This window comes from Aegilops tauschii, chromosome 1 (assembly GCF_002575655.3).
Source record: "Aegilops tauschii subsp. strangulata cultivar AL8/78 chromosome 1, Aet v6.0, whole genome shotgun sequence".
NCBI classification, from domain to species: Eukaryota; Viridiplantae; Streptophyta; class Magnoliopsida; order Poales; family Poaceae; genus Aegilops; species Aegilops tauschii.
In genome coordinates this window covers 431,176,315-431,189,177 of record NC_053035.3, presented here as the reverse complement: position 1 = coordinate 431,189,177, position 12,863 = coordinate 431,176,315, and the positions used below count along the sequence as shown (strand labels likewise).

The 12,863-nt window shown below is 46.2% G+C and overlaps 2 protein-coding genes across 2 annotated transcripts; one reads left to right on the top strand and one right to left on the bottom strand.

Annotated features, from left to right (window-relative positions):
- Window positions 1–4,390: 4,390 nt before the first annotated feature.
- Window positions 4,391–6,481, bottom strand: LOC109768389 (protein SULFUR DEFICIENCY-INDUCED 1). Its single transcript, XM_020327111.4, has 4 exons — window positions 6,077–6,481; window positions 5,366–5,578; window positions 5,118–5,273; window positions 4,391–5,011 (listed from the first exon to the last, which is right to left on the bottom strand). Exons 1-4 carry the CDS (start codon window positions 6,206–6,208, stop codon window positions 4,607–4,609), a joined length of 906 nt encoding a protein of 301 aa, XP_020182700.1. The 5' UTR covers window positions 6,209–6,481; the 3' UTR covers window positions 4,391–4,606.
- Window positions 6,482–8,672: 2,191 nt separating this feature from the next.
- Window positions 8,673–9,427, top strand: LOC123496881 (uncharacterized). The gene is made up of 2 exons (XM_045232278.1): window positions 8,673–8,853; window positions 8,955–9,427. The coding sequence occupies exons 1-2, from the start codon at window positions 8,673–8,675 to the stop codon at window positions 9,425–9,427; spliced, it is 654 nt and encodes a 217-aa protein (XP_045088213.1).
- Window positions 9,428–12,863: the final 3,436 nt, after the last annotated feature.

Below are 12,863 nucleotides of genomic sequence, written 5' to 3'. Positions count from 1 at the left end.
GGGGTTGCGATGCTTATGTGAAAAAGCTTCAGCCTGATAAGCTCGAACCCAAATCGGAGAAGTGCGTTTTCATAGGATACCCAAAAGAAATTGTTGGGTACACCTTCTATCACAGATCCGAAGGCAAGATTTTTCTTGCTAAGAATGGATCCTTTCTAGAGAAGGAGTTTCTCTCGAAAGAAGTGAGTGGGAGGAAAGTAGAACTTGATGAGGTAATTGTACCTTCTCTCGAATTGGAAAGTATATCATCACAGAAAACCATTCCCGTGATGCCTACACCAACTAGAGAGGAAGCTAATGATAATGATTATGAAACTTCAGATCAAGTTACTACCGAACCTCGTAGGTCAACCAGAGCACGTTCCGCACAAGAGTGGTACGGTAATCCTGTCCTGGAAGTCATGTTAGTAGACCATGACGAACCTACGAACTATGAGGAAGCGATGATGAGCCTAGATTCCACAAAATGGCTTGAGGCCATGAAATCTGAGATAGGATCCATATATGAGAACAAAAGTATGGACTTTGGTTGACTTGCCCGATGACCGGCAAGCGATAGAGAATAAATGGATCTTTAAGAAGAAGACAAACGCTGATGGTAACGTTTCCATCTACAAAGCTCGACTTGTTGCAAAAGGTTTTCGACAAGTTCAAGGAGTTGACTACGATTAGACCTTCTCAACCGTAGCAATGCTTAAGTCAGTATGAATCATGTTAGCAATTGCCACATTTTATGAGTATGAAATCTGGCAAATGGACGTCAAAACTGCATTCCTTAATGGATTTCTTAAAGAAGAGTTGTATATGATACAAGCAAAAGGTTTTGTCGATCCTAAAGGTGCTAACAAAGTGTGCAAACTCCAGCGATCCATCTATGGACTGGTGCAAGCATCTCGGAGTTGGAATATACACTTTGATAAGGTGATCAAAGCATATGATTTTATACAGACTTATGGTGAAGCCTGTATTTACAAGAAAGTGAATGGGAGCTCTATAGCATTTCTGATAGTATATGTGGATGACATATTGTTGATCGGAAATGATATAGAATTTCTGGATAGCATAAAAGGATATTTTAATAAGAATTTTTCAATGAAAGACCTCGGTGAAGCTACTTATATATTGGACATCAAGATCTATAGGGATAGATCGAGACGCTTAATAGGACTTTCACAAAGCACATACCTTGACAAGATTTTGACGAAGTTCAAAATGGATCAGTCAAAGAAGGAGTTCTTGCCTATATTGTAAGGTGTGAAGTTGAGTAAGACTCAAAGCCCGACCATGGCATAAGATAGAGAGAGAATGAAAGTCATTCCCTATGCCTCAGCCATAGGTTTTATAAATTATGCCATGCTGTGTACCAGACCTATTGTGTACCTTGCCATGAGTTTGGCAAGGGGGTACAATAGTGATCCAGGAGTAGACCACTGGCGGCGGTCAAATTATCCTTAGAGGACTTAGAAAATATTTCTCGGTTATGGAGGTGATAAAGAGTTCGTCGTAAAGAGTTACATCGATGCAAGCTTTGACACCGATCTGGATGACTCTAAATCTCGATTTGGATACATATTTAAAGTGGGAGGAATAAGCTAGAGTAGCTCCATGCAGAGCATTGTAAACATAGAAATTTGCAAAATACATACGAATCTGAATGTGGCAGGCCCGTTCACTAAAACTTCTCTCACAAGCAAAACATGATCACACCTTAATACTCTTTGGGTGTTAACCACATAGCGATGTGAACTAGATTATTGACTCTAGTAAACCCTTTGAGTGTTGGTCACATGGAGATGTGAACTACGGGTGTTAATCACATAAAGATGTGAACTATTGGTGTTAAATCACATGGCGATGTGAACTAGATTATTGACTCTAGTGCAAGTGGGAGACTGAAGGAAATATGACATAGAGGCAATAATAAAGTTGTTATTTTATATTTCCTTATATCATGATAAAGGTTTATTATTCATTCTAGAATTGTATCAACCGGAAACTTGATACATGTGTGGATACATAGACAAAACACAGTGTCCCTAGTAAGCCTCTACTAGACTAGCTCTTTAATCAAAGATGGTTAATTTCCTAACCATAGATATGCGTTGTCATTTGATGAACGGGATCATATCATTAGGAGAATGATGTGATGGACAAGACCCATCCATTAGCTTAGCATATTGATCGTTCAGTTTTATTGCTACTGCTTTCTTCATGTCAAATACATATTCCTTTGACTATGAGATTATGCAACTCCCGGATATCGGAGGAATGCCTTGTGTACTATCAAACTTCACAACGTAACTGGGTGATTATAAAGCTCTACAGGTATCTCCAAAGGTGTTTGTTGGGTTGGCATAGACCGAGATTAGGATTTGTCACTCCGAGTATCGGAGAGGTATCTCTGGGCCCTCTCGGTAATGCACATCATAATAAGCCTTGCAAGCAATGTGACTAATGATTTAGTTGCGGGATGATGCATTAAGGAACGAGTAAAGAGACTTGCCGATAACGAGATCCCTTTCGGGTACCGATATGTACTCAGTAGCCCGAGAAGGGGACAAACCATCCCCTAGGGGGATGGTGCGCCCCATGTAGGCCAAAATAGGGGGGAAGGAAAGAGGAGAAGAGGGAAAGGAAGGGGAGGGATTCGGCCTCCCCCTTCCTTCTCTCCTTCCTCCTTCTTCCCTCCCCCTCCGGATGAATATGGAAGGGCGGGAGGCTGAATTGGGAGGCGCCCAAGTAGGATTCCTCCTACTTGGGGCGCCCCCTTGGCTGCCTCTCCTCCCCCTCCAACCTATATATATGAGGGGGGCACTGCTAGAACACACAACATTGGTTCCTAGCCGTGTGCGGCGCCCCCCTTCACAGTTTACGCCTCCTAGTGCTTAGGCGAAGCCCTGCGCGGATCATTTCACCATCACCGTCACCACACCGTCGTGCTGACGAAACTCTCCCTCAACACTTTGCTAGATCAAGAGTTCGAGGGACGTCATCGAGCTGAACGTGTGCAGAACTCGGAGGTGTCGCACGTTCGATGCTTGATCGGTCGGAAGGAGAAGAAGTTCGACTACATCAACCGCGTTGTCAAACGTTTCCGCTTTCGGTCTACGAGGGTACGTAGACACACTCTTCCCCTCTCGTTGCTATGCATCTCCTAGATAGATCTTGCGTGAGCGTAGGAAATTTTTGAGGGTGTCTCCCATAGGTGGCTAATGGACCTCAAGGCTTCTGTTGGTGTGCTTGCCTTCCAGTCGAAAACATTTCGTTGATTATCTTCAACAGTCTAAATATCTCACATCAAGGGTATACAACCTCGTGATTTATTGACGTAGAGAGAATGTTTGGGGCAAAAAAAGTAAAGGTGTTCACTTTATTCACAAAAAGCCTTAGACAATTTCACAAAATTCGGTTTCAAAGGAGTTGGCTTAGAGCGAGATGTGTTGGGAACTTAAATTACCGACCGGTGAAGATATTCAAAATTAAAGCCGAGTTCGTACTTGCACATCTGACATGATACAGTTGGAGAAGCTAGGAGCATTAAAGTCCAATAACAATACGTCTATAAAGCACAGTTCGCAAACTTGTGCCTTCTTCATGTACGTGAAAAGTGTATAAGTAATAACCAACACATCGAGCACGACTACCACACCTCATTAAGCTACACAAGAAAAATGGGGAAGAAAGAGGATGAGCCATGAGCCTGAAGCAACAACCAAAACATCGAGCATGGCTTGCACACCACATTAAACCACACAAGAACAATGAGGGAGAAAGAGGGCGAGCCATGAGCATGAAACTGAATGTAACATATATTTCAGGATCAAGAGAAGTCGGCTGGGAATAGGAAGGGTTGGGAATTGAAGTTGCAGACCCTTGGTTTCAAAAAGAGCTAGCCTGGTGAGTCCCGCGTTGAAATCCGTACTGTGGGTTAAAGAGCATTGCAGAGTTCACATTCTTTATTTTGTGTCCTTTGTACACATAGTGAGATTGTCACTTAAGGATAATATACAGTAACGAACCAAACTCTTGGATTCAACAATCCAACAAATACTGGGATGTCTTCTTGCAGTGTTTGTGTTTTTTTTGTGTGTGTGTATATACTGATCTCTTACGAGTATCCATCACCACATGTCTATTTTGTGAGTGTATATAGTGCTCACTTATCCGTATTCAGCACCACGTCTCTTTTACTTGTTCTCAAGTTCTTGATTTTGGCAGTGTTCGCTCAAGCTGGCTCCTGAATGGATGAAATTTTAGTTGGTATGCAATATGTTACACTCAGTGTTGGGCTTTTAGCAAAATGAAAAGGAATCATTTCAGTTTTTGCAATTAAAGCAACTTAGTAATCCAAATGACAATATCACACCCTAACGAGGTCAAATTAAACATATTCCTGGGCAAAGACCAACTGCATTCAAAACTGAAACCACATTATTCCACAAGGGGACGCTTTGCATCAACCCTAGCTGCTTATGATATCTAGAATCTATCAAATCTCTCATTCACACCTGTAACATCCACAAAACCTCCTACATACATGCACATCAACTTCTATTTACCACACGCAAATGCACTTTAAAAGATAAAAAACTGAAGAAGTAACGAATCAACAAGCCATTTGGTCCCTGAATGCATCTAACTCCTCGAATACGGGCAGCCGCCTCGACCTGAACGGTGTCCAGTCATTCATCGCAAGGTCTAGTCTCTCCATGATCTCTTCGGTGAAACTCAAGCCAATATCAAAGGGCGATGAAACATGTGTTGTCGGACCGAGCTCACGGAGGAGCTGCTCGGCTCGGGCAACCGCCTTGTCGTCATCCAACCCGGAGATTCTGCGAAGTAGGACATCCTCGAGTACTTGCATTGCCTCCTCATGCCTGCCCTGCTTGATCAAGCACAGGCCGAGGTTGCACGCCCTGTTGGCATCAGGTACGATAGTTTGGGCCTTCCGATACACCAATTCTGCGGCTTCATAGTTGTTCTGCTGCATGTAAGCCCAGCCAAGGTTACCCTGCAATCGCAGAGGGAAAGTTTCAGTAACCCGAGTGTAACTGAATACTGCAGTGACATGCCTAATTAGCAATCAGTAAGAGTAACATGGGAGCAGTAACCCGTACCAGAATGCGTGACATCTCCTGCTGGATCGAGACCTGGAACTTCTTGCCATGGGATCGTGCCGTCTTGGTGATCTTCCCGTTGAAGGCCTCGCCGAGGCATATCATCTTGAGCTTCTGTTTCAGCAGCTCTATCTGCTCGTCTACTTTTCCACATTTCTGAAGATCAAAATGAGACATATCAGCTTAGAATTGATGCAAGAATCGACCCTTGAGCAGATTTCCCTGTGAGATATGCAACTGTGACGCACCTTGTAGAGGTCAATGAGCAGGTTGTCGAGGGACTCCTGGGCCTGCCTGGAGCAGAGGTGCCTGAAGGATCTGATGGCCTCTATCGCCTCCTCAGCGCGGTCCTGCTGCTTCATCACCACGGCCATGTCCTTGAGCGCGCTGTCCACCCTGTCCCCGGAGTTGATCGCCTTCCAGAACCACACGATCGACGCCTCCGCGTCCTTCTCCACGAGCTGATCAATCCAAGCCGTTTCACCCAAGTCAGCAATTTAACGTAGCAGGGGAAAAAAATCCTTTTTTTTAGGGAAGTGATTTTTTTTCTTGTTCAGCTACTAATCATGAATTATGGTGTAACTGAGTTTAATTTGATGTAATTAAGCACGCACGTCGACTCCGCGCGATGGACCACTGCCCATTTGCGGCAACACGGAGAACCTTAGCACAGTGATCGATTCGGCGAACAACGATTTCTTCCGCCCAAGAGGAGCAAAGAAGATTTGGCGGCGAGAGCAAGAAGGCAAGAATCGCCCGAAGCCGACGGAAACGTATGGACGTCTGCTTTCATGGTGGCCGTTATCATGATTGGGCAACCGGTGCACAATCAAGGCTACATATACTATTCCAGTTTCCGTTTTAAGTTTTAACCACAATAAATCCACTCGAGAGATGGAGAGAGAACGCGGAGGCAGAATTTGCATGGGCAGGAAGGGAGCTGCGAACGATTAACCAACCTGGAGGTGCTTGGCCCGGACGTAGGGGCTGTCGCCAGCGGGCACCTTGTGGACGACGTGGAACAGATCCTTCTTCTCCCCGCCTCCGCCACCGCCGCTGCTTCTCCTCTTGGCGGGTGCGGGCGCGGCCATGCCGTCGGAGAGGATGCTGAGTGAGAGGGAGAGAGAGAACAATGGGCGCGCGCGGATTGCTTGCCGGCTTGGCTGGTGGTTTGTTTCGCGGGTTGCGGGATCTGGAGGGTGGAAGGGAGGGAGGAGGGGGGATGACGAGGCGGGCGGAGTGGATCTGGACGGGAAGGCGTCTGGGTTCGAGGGCGGGGGCTGGGTGGCGACCTGGCCCCCATCCGGCGGTAGGGTGGGCACCACGCGTCCGCATCCGTAGTGACGTGCTCGCGGCGCCTTGGGCGAGCAGCGGGTGTGACGGGCGACTCGAAGCCTTTATTGTTACTGTTTGTTGGGCGTTTAACGAGCTCAACTGCGTCCCGATTGGCTGCACCTTCTAGACGCATGCGCGATGTACTCCCTTGTTTCCAAATATATAAGTCTTTTTTTAAGATTACAACGAGTGACTATACATGAAGAAAAAGGAGTGAATCTATACTCTAAAATATGTCTACATACATCCGTATGTTGTACTTCCTCCGTTTGAAAATATTTGTCGTAGAAATGGATACAAATGGATGTATCTAAAATTAAAATACATCTAAATTCATCCATTCCTCGGACAAGTATTTCCGGACGGAGGGAGTAGTTCATTTGAAATGTCTAAAAGAACTCATATTTAGGAACGGAGGGAAGTACTATACTGTATTCCTTGGCAACTAATTAAACTTTAGTTTTAAAAAAAGCTCAAATAAAAAATGTCACACATGTGACACGAAGCCATTCGGTTCGACCGAATAAGTACCATAGGGTGACATAAGTAGGCTATAAGAACTATTTCCTTCGTCCCATAATATAAGAGCGCTTTTTTACTCTAGTGTAGTGTCAAAAACGCTTTTATATTATGAGACGGAGGGAGTAAAATATTATATCTTTGTCTAGTTGAAGGAGAGAGAAGATGGGAGAGAAAATAAGCAGGCTGTAAAATAGTACTCCCTCCGTTCCAAATTACTCGTCGCTTAAATGGATGTATCTAAAACTAAAATACATCTAGATACATCCATACGTGCGACAAGTAATTCGGAACGGAGGGAGTAGTCAGTTGTAGCACGAGTCCCAAGACACTTTGTTAGCTTGTAATGCAGGTCAACTATTGATAAAGTAGTACACATTTAAAACATACTATTGTACATGCCGGCTATTAGGCTGGCTCTAGATGACATGGCAACTCCTTGTAGCCGATTGTTGGCTGTATTATTAACCATGCTCTTATCGTTGGATTTTTGCACGAATCTTAAAGCACACAAGTCGCCACACCAGCCCACGAACTCGTTCGGGACGAGACCAACCGTCCCGAAGCGCCCACTCCTCCATCTCAGTTTCTCGTCCCCACTCACCCACATGTCTCTTCCCCCATCCTCGTTGATCACCTCTAAGGGCAACTCCAACGCACAACCCCGAATGGTCCGGTCGCGTCCATTTGGGGGTAATCGGACAGAAAAGGCGGCCCAACGCGCGGGAGCAAACGGACCAATGTCCATTTTTTGTCCGCTTTCGACCCATTCCCCACCCAACTTTGGGCCGCGTTTATGGCCGAACGGACATGCGCCCTAGTCCCCCTGGCCCGCCCGACAGGGACACATCCATTTTCCACTTCCCCTGCCCTTCCCTCCGCCCTTGTCCCCTGCCATCGCTGCCGCCACCCCCGTTCCCGGCTGCGCCACCTTCCATCAAGGCCATCCACCCCACAACCACGCCATGCCATAGACGGCTCACGCCCGCGTTTTGGAAGAGCTTTTTGCCGGCGTTCGTGGTTCCTTGTTGCCGGTGGGAGAGAAGCTACGGCCGCCGGCGCCGACCGTCGACCCAAACAACTTCTGACGGGTGCTGCATTGCCGCAGGGCGTCCACTCACCAACACCAACCTTGCTTCGCTTCCTCGACTTTCTCTTTTCGGTCGCGTCTCCACCACGACCGCAAGGTTTTCGACGCTATGCTCACAAGGTACCACGGATAGCAGGGATGAGTATTTCTTTCACAACTTCATTTTGTTCATCGGATGATTCGTCCTCGGATGTTGAAGAGCTTGTGGTGGCTGCATTGGTCGTCCACGGCCACATTAGTAGGAAATGGCCTCAATTCAGGGGATCAATCCGCGGCCATGCTCCGGCCTTGACCGCAATAGGGAGAGGGGCCACACCCTTCTCTATGTCGATTACTTTGAGAATAGCGCACTCTTCAAACCACACAAATTTTGTCGCCGGTTCCTAATGAGGAGACATGTGTCCAATCGTATTCGGGAGGGAGTGGTAGCATATGACCGATACTTTGAGTGCAAAGAGGATGCCCTTGGCAAGCTTGGCTTATCTTCTTACCAGAAATGCACCGCGGCTATTCGTATGCTTGCATATGGAATTCCTGGTGATCTTCTGGATGAGTATGTGCGTATGAGTGAGTCCACACGTCTCCTCTCAATGTATAGTTTCTGCAAGGCCATGGTGGCAGTGTTCGGCCCTGAGTACCCGAGAGAGCCAACTGCCGCTGATACAGAGAGGTTGTTGGCGATCAATGCCGATAGGGGCTTTCCTGGCATGCTTGGTAGTATAGATTGTATGCACTGGAAGTGGAAGAACTATCCATTTGCTTGGGAGGGCCAGTACAAGGGGCATGTCAAAGGTGCCACTGTCATACTTGAAGCGGTGGCTTCACAAGATCCGTGGATATGGCTTTCTTTCTTTGGCATGGCTGGTTCTCACAATGATATCAGTGTTCTCCAGTGTTTGTAAGGCTTGCAGAAGGCCACTCCCCGGAGGTCAACTATGAGATCAATGGTCACCATTACAACAAGGGATATTACTTAGCTGATGATATCTATCCTCAGTGGTCCACTCTTGTGAAGACCATACCAAATCCGCAAGGAGAGAAGAGACCGAAGTTTGTCCAAATGCAGGAGAGTGCTAGGAAGGATGTGGAGCATGCTTTCGGTGTGCTTCACTCTCGATTGGGTATCGTTCGAAACCCTGCATTGACATGGAGCACTCAGAAGCTTTGGGAGGTGATGACTGCTTGTGTGATCATGCACAACATGATTGTGGAGGATGAGCGAGATGATAGCATCTATGACCAAGGGTATGATTTTCAGGGTGAAAATGTTGGGCCTGAGCAGCCACCTCCTGCAACCTTTGAAAAGTTTGTCCATTTTAATGATGAAATGCGTGATTGGCAATACTCATGTCCAGCTTGGGAATGACTTGGTTGAGCACATGTGGACTCACATTGGCAACCAGTAGATCTATCGGTTTAATTTCTTTTGATGCAAACAAATTTTTATTGGGTTGTAGATATTGTTTTTATTTTGATTGGGTTACAAAACTATTTTAGATGTGAAACTATTTGCTATGTTTGATCTGAACTATTTATTATGCTTCATTTAACATGCTTGTTGATCTTAAACAGATGAGATGCGGTCAAAATGCTGCCGTACGTGGTGTATCCATAAATCCGGATGGACGCGGCCCTATTGCTGCCCCAAACGAACATTGTTCAGGGTCGTGCATTGGTGTCGGCCTAATCCGTTGCGGCGCCCGGCTGGTGGAGCACGCTGCCATCGGGGGAGACAAGGCGACGAGTAGCAGGGAGACGACGAGCCCAACATCAGCGAGCTCGATGAAGGAGCCGCGCCGAGGAAGGCAAGGTGGGAGAGGAGCTCGGAGGAGCCGCTCCGAGATGTAGCGGCTGCTAGCGGCGCCCGAAGCGATGTGAACGGGCGCGTCCCGCGCTGATGCGGACGAGGCCGTCACGGCCTAGCTCGAGCGGCGCCCGGCGGCAGGTGATACGTCCATTTTGCATCATGCTTTTATATCGATATTTATTGCATTATGGGCTGTTATTACACGTTATGTCACAATACTTATGCCTATTCTCTCTTATTTTACAAGGTTTACATGAAGAGGGAGAATGCCGGCAGCTGGAATTCTGGGCTGGAAAAGGAGCAAATATTAGAGACCTATTCTGCACAACTCCAAAAGTCCTGAAACTCCACGAAAGTTATTTTTGGAATTAATAAAAAATACTGAGCGAAGAAAGTACCAGAGGGGGCCCACACCCTGGCCACGAGGGTGGGGGGCGCGCCCCCTGCCTCGTGGGCCCCCTGGCAGGCCTCCGGTGCCCATCTTCTGCTATATTAGGTCTTTTACCCTGGAAAAAATCATAAGCAAGCTTTCGGGAAGAAACTCCGCCGCCACGAGGCGGAACCTTGGCGGAACCAATCTAGGGCTCCGGCAGAGCTGTTTTGTCGGGGAAACTTCCCTCCGGGAGGAGGAAATCATCGCCATCTTCATCACCAACGATCCTCTCTTCGGGAGGGGGTCAATCTCCCTCAACATCTTCACCAGCACCATCTCCTCTAAAACCCTAGTTCATCTCTTGTATCCAATCTTTGTCCCAAAGCCTCAGATTGGTACCTGTGGGTTGCTAGTAGTGTTGATTACTCCTTGTAGTTGATGCTAGTTGGTTTATTTGATGGAAGATCATATGTTCAGATCCTTTATGCATAGTGTCGTGGATTTGTCACGACAGTTGTCCTAGGGTGAGGACTTAGTCGTGAGGCCAGCGCATCTATGTAGTAGCTTGAGAGGGGTTGAGCGGAATCGAGAGACGCAACACAAGACGAGGATTTAGACAGCTTCGGGCCCCGGGAAACATCATCCCGTAATAACCCTACATGCTGTTTGAGGCTAGATCTCATTATCATCATGAGGGAGCCGCCGGTAAACCGGCTCTTTGTGTCTAGCCCTAGAGATTGTTGATTGTTGCCTGTTCCTCTTTGGGGAGCCCTGCCCCTCCTTATATATGTTGAAGGGGCGGGTTACATGTGGAGTCCTATTAGGATTAGGACTAGTCTATCTCTAATACAAACCGGATAGAAGTCCTGGTCTTAACTCCTTGTAAGGTAAAATATTCCTCACGCCTTTCCTCTTAAACCGGCCCACCATAATCATGAACCGGCCTTCTGTGCCTTGGGCCTTGTCACCGTCTGTCCCGCCCGCCGGGTTACCAGTGAATCATAATGTCCAGGAAGGTTGCTTGTAAACCGCAGGTCAGGGCAGGTCACCAGTGAATCGCCAAGTGTCAGCAGGATCTCAAATAAACCGCCAAGTCTGGCCGGGTTATACTTCCGGCCGGTTTATGCCGCGGGGTATATCCCCGACACATAGTAATACCCCTCTGATTATGAACATGAATATGATTTTTGAGTAGTTACGTTTGTTCCTGAGGACATTGGAGAAGTCTTGCTATAAGTAGTCATGTGAATTTGGTATTCGTTCGATTTTTTGATGAGATGTATGTTGTCTTTCCTCTAGTGGTGTTATGTGAATGTCGACTACATGACACTTCACCATTGTTTGGGCCTAGAGGAAGGCATTGGGAAGTAATAAGTAGATGATGGGTTGCTAGAGTGACAGAAGCTTAAACCTAGTTTATGAGTTGCTTCGTAAGGGGCTGATTTGGATCCATATGTTTCATGCTATGGTTAGGTTTACCTTAATACTTCTTTTGTAGTTGCAGATGCTTGCAATAGGGGTGAATCATAAGTGGGATGCTTGTCCAAGGAAGGGCAGCACCCAAGCACCGGTCCACCCACATACCAAATTATCAAAGTAACAAACGCGAATCATATGAGCGTGATGAAAACTAGCTTGACAATAATTCCCATGTGTCCTCGGGAGCGCTTTTCTCTATATAAGAGTTTGTCCAGACTTGTCCTTTGCTACAAAAAGGATTGGGCCATCTTGCTGCACCTTATTTACTTTCATTACTTGTTACCCGTTACAAATTACCTTGTCACAAAACTACCTGTTACCGATAATTTCAGTGCTTGCAGAGAATACCTTACTGAAAACCGCTTATCATTTCCTTCTGCTCCTCGTTGGGTTCGACACTCTTACTTATCGAAAGGACTACGATAGATCCCCTATACTTGTGGGTCATCAAGACCCTTTTCTGGCGCCGTTGCCGGGGAGTGAAGCACCTTTGGTAGGTGGAATTTGGTAAGGAAAAATTTATATTGTGTGCTGAAATTTACTGTCACTTGTTACTATGGAAAGTAATCCTTTGAGGGGCTTGTTCGGGGTATCTTCACCCTGACCAGTATAGCAAATAGTTGCTCCTCAACCTACTGAACCTACTGAAATTTTTTACTTTGAAATTCCTTCAGGTATGATAGAGAAACTGCTAGCTAACCCTTTTATAGGAGATGGAACATTACATCTCGATTTGCACCTAATCTATGTGGATGAAGTTTGTGGATTATTTAAGCTTGCAGGTATGCCCGAGGATGTTATCAAGAAGAAAGTCTTCCCTTTTATCTTTGAAGGGAGAGGCATTGACATGGTTTAGGCTATGTGATGATATGGGATCATGGAACTACAACCGATTGAAATTGGAATTTCATCAGAAGTTTTATCGTATGCATCTTGTTCATCATGATCGTAATTATATATATATAATTTTTGGCCTCGCGAAGGAGAAAGCATCGCTCAAGCTTGGGGGAGGCTTAAGTCAATGTTATATTCATGCCCCAATCATGAGCTCTCAAGAGAAATGATTATTCAAAAAAATTTATGCTCGACTTTCTCTCAATAATCGCTCCATGCTCGATACTTCTTGTACTTGCTCTTTTATGA

Bases quoted from the DNA above. Each gene is read 5' to 3' on its own strand.
- LOC123496881 (XM_045232278.1), top strand. From the start codon at position 8,673: ATGGTGGCAGTGTTCGGCCCTGAGTACCCGAGAGAGCCAACTGCCGCT. The intron at 8,854-8,954 runs GTGCCACTGTCA...AGTGTTCTCCAG, and splicing joins GTACAAGGGGCATGTCAAAG to TGTTTGTAAGGCTTGCAGAA.
- LOC109768389 (XM_020327111.4), bottom strand. From the start codon at position 6,208: ATGGCCGCGCCCGCACCCGCCAAGAGGAGAAGCAGCGGCGGTGGCGGA. The intron at 5,579-6,076 runs GTTGGTTAATCG...TGGATTGATCAG, and splicing joins TCCGGGCCAAGCACCTCCAG to CTCGTGGAGAAGGACGCGGA. The intron at 5,274-5,365 runs GTGCGTCACAGT...TTTGATCTTCAG, and splicing joins TGCTCATTGACCTCTACAAG to AAATGTGGAAAAGTAGACGA.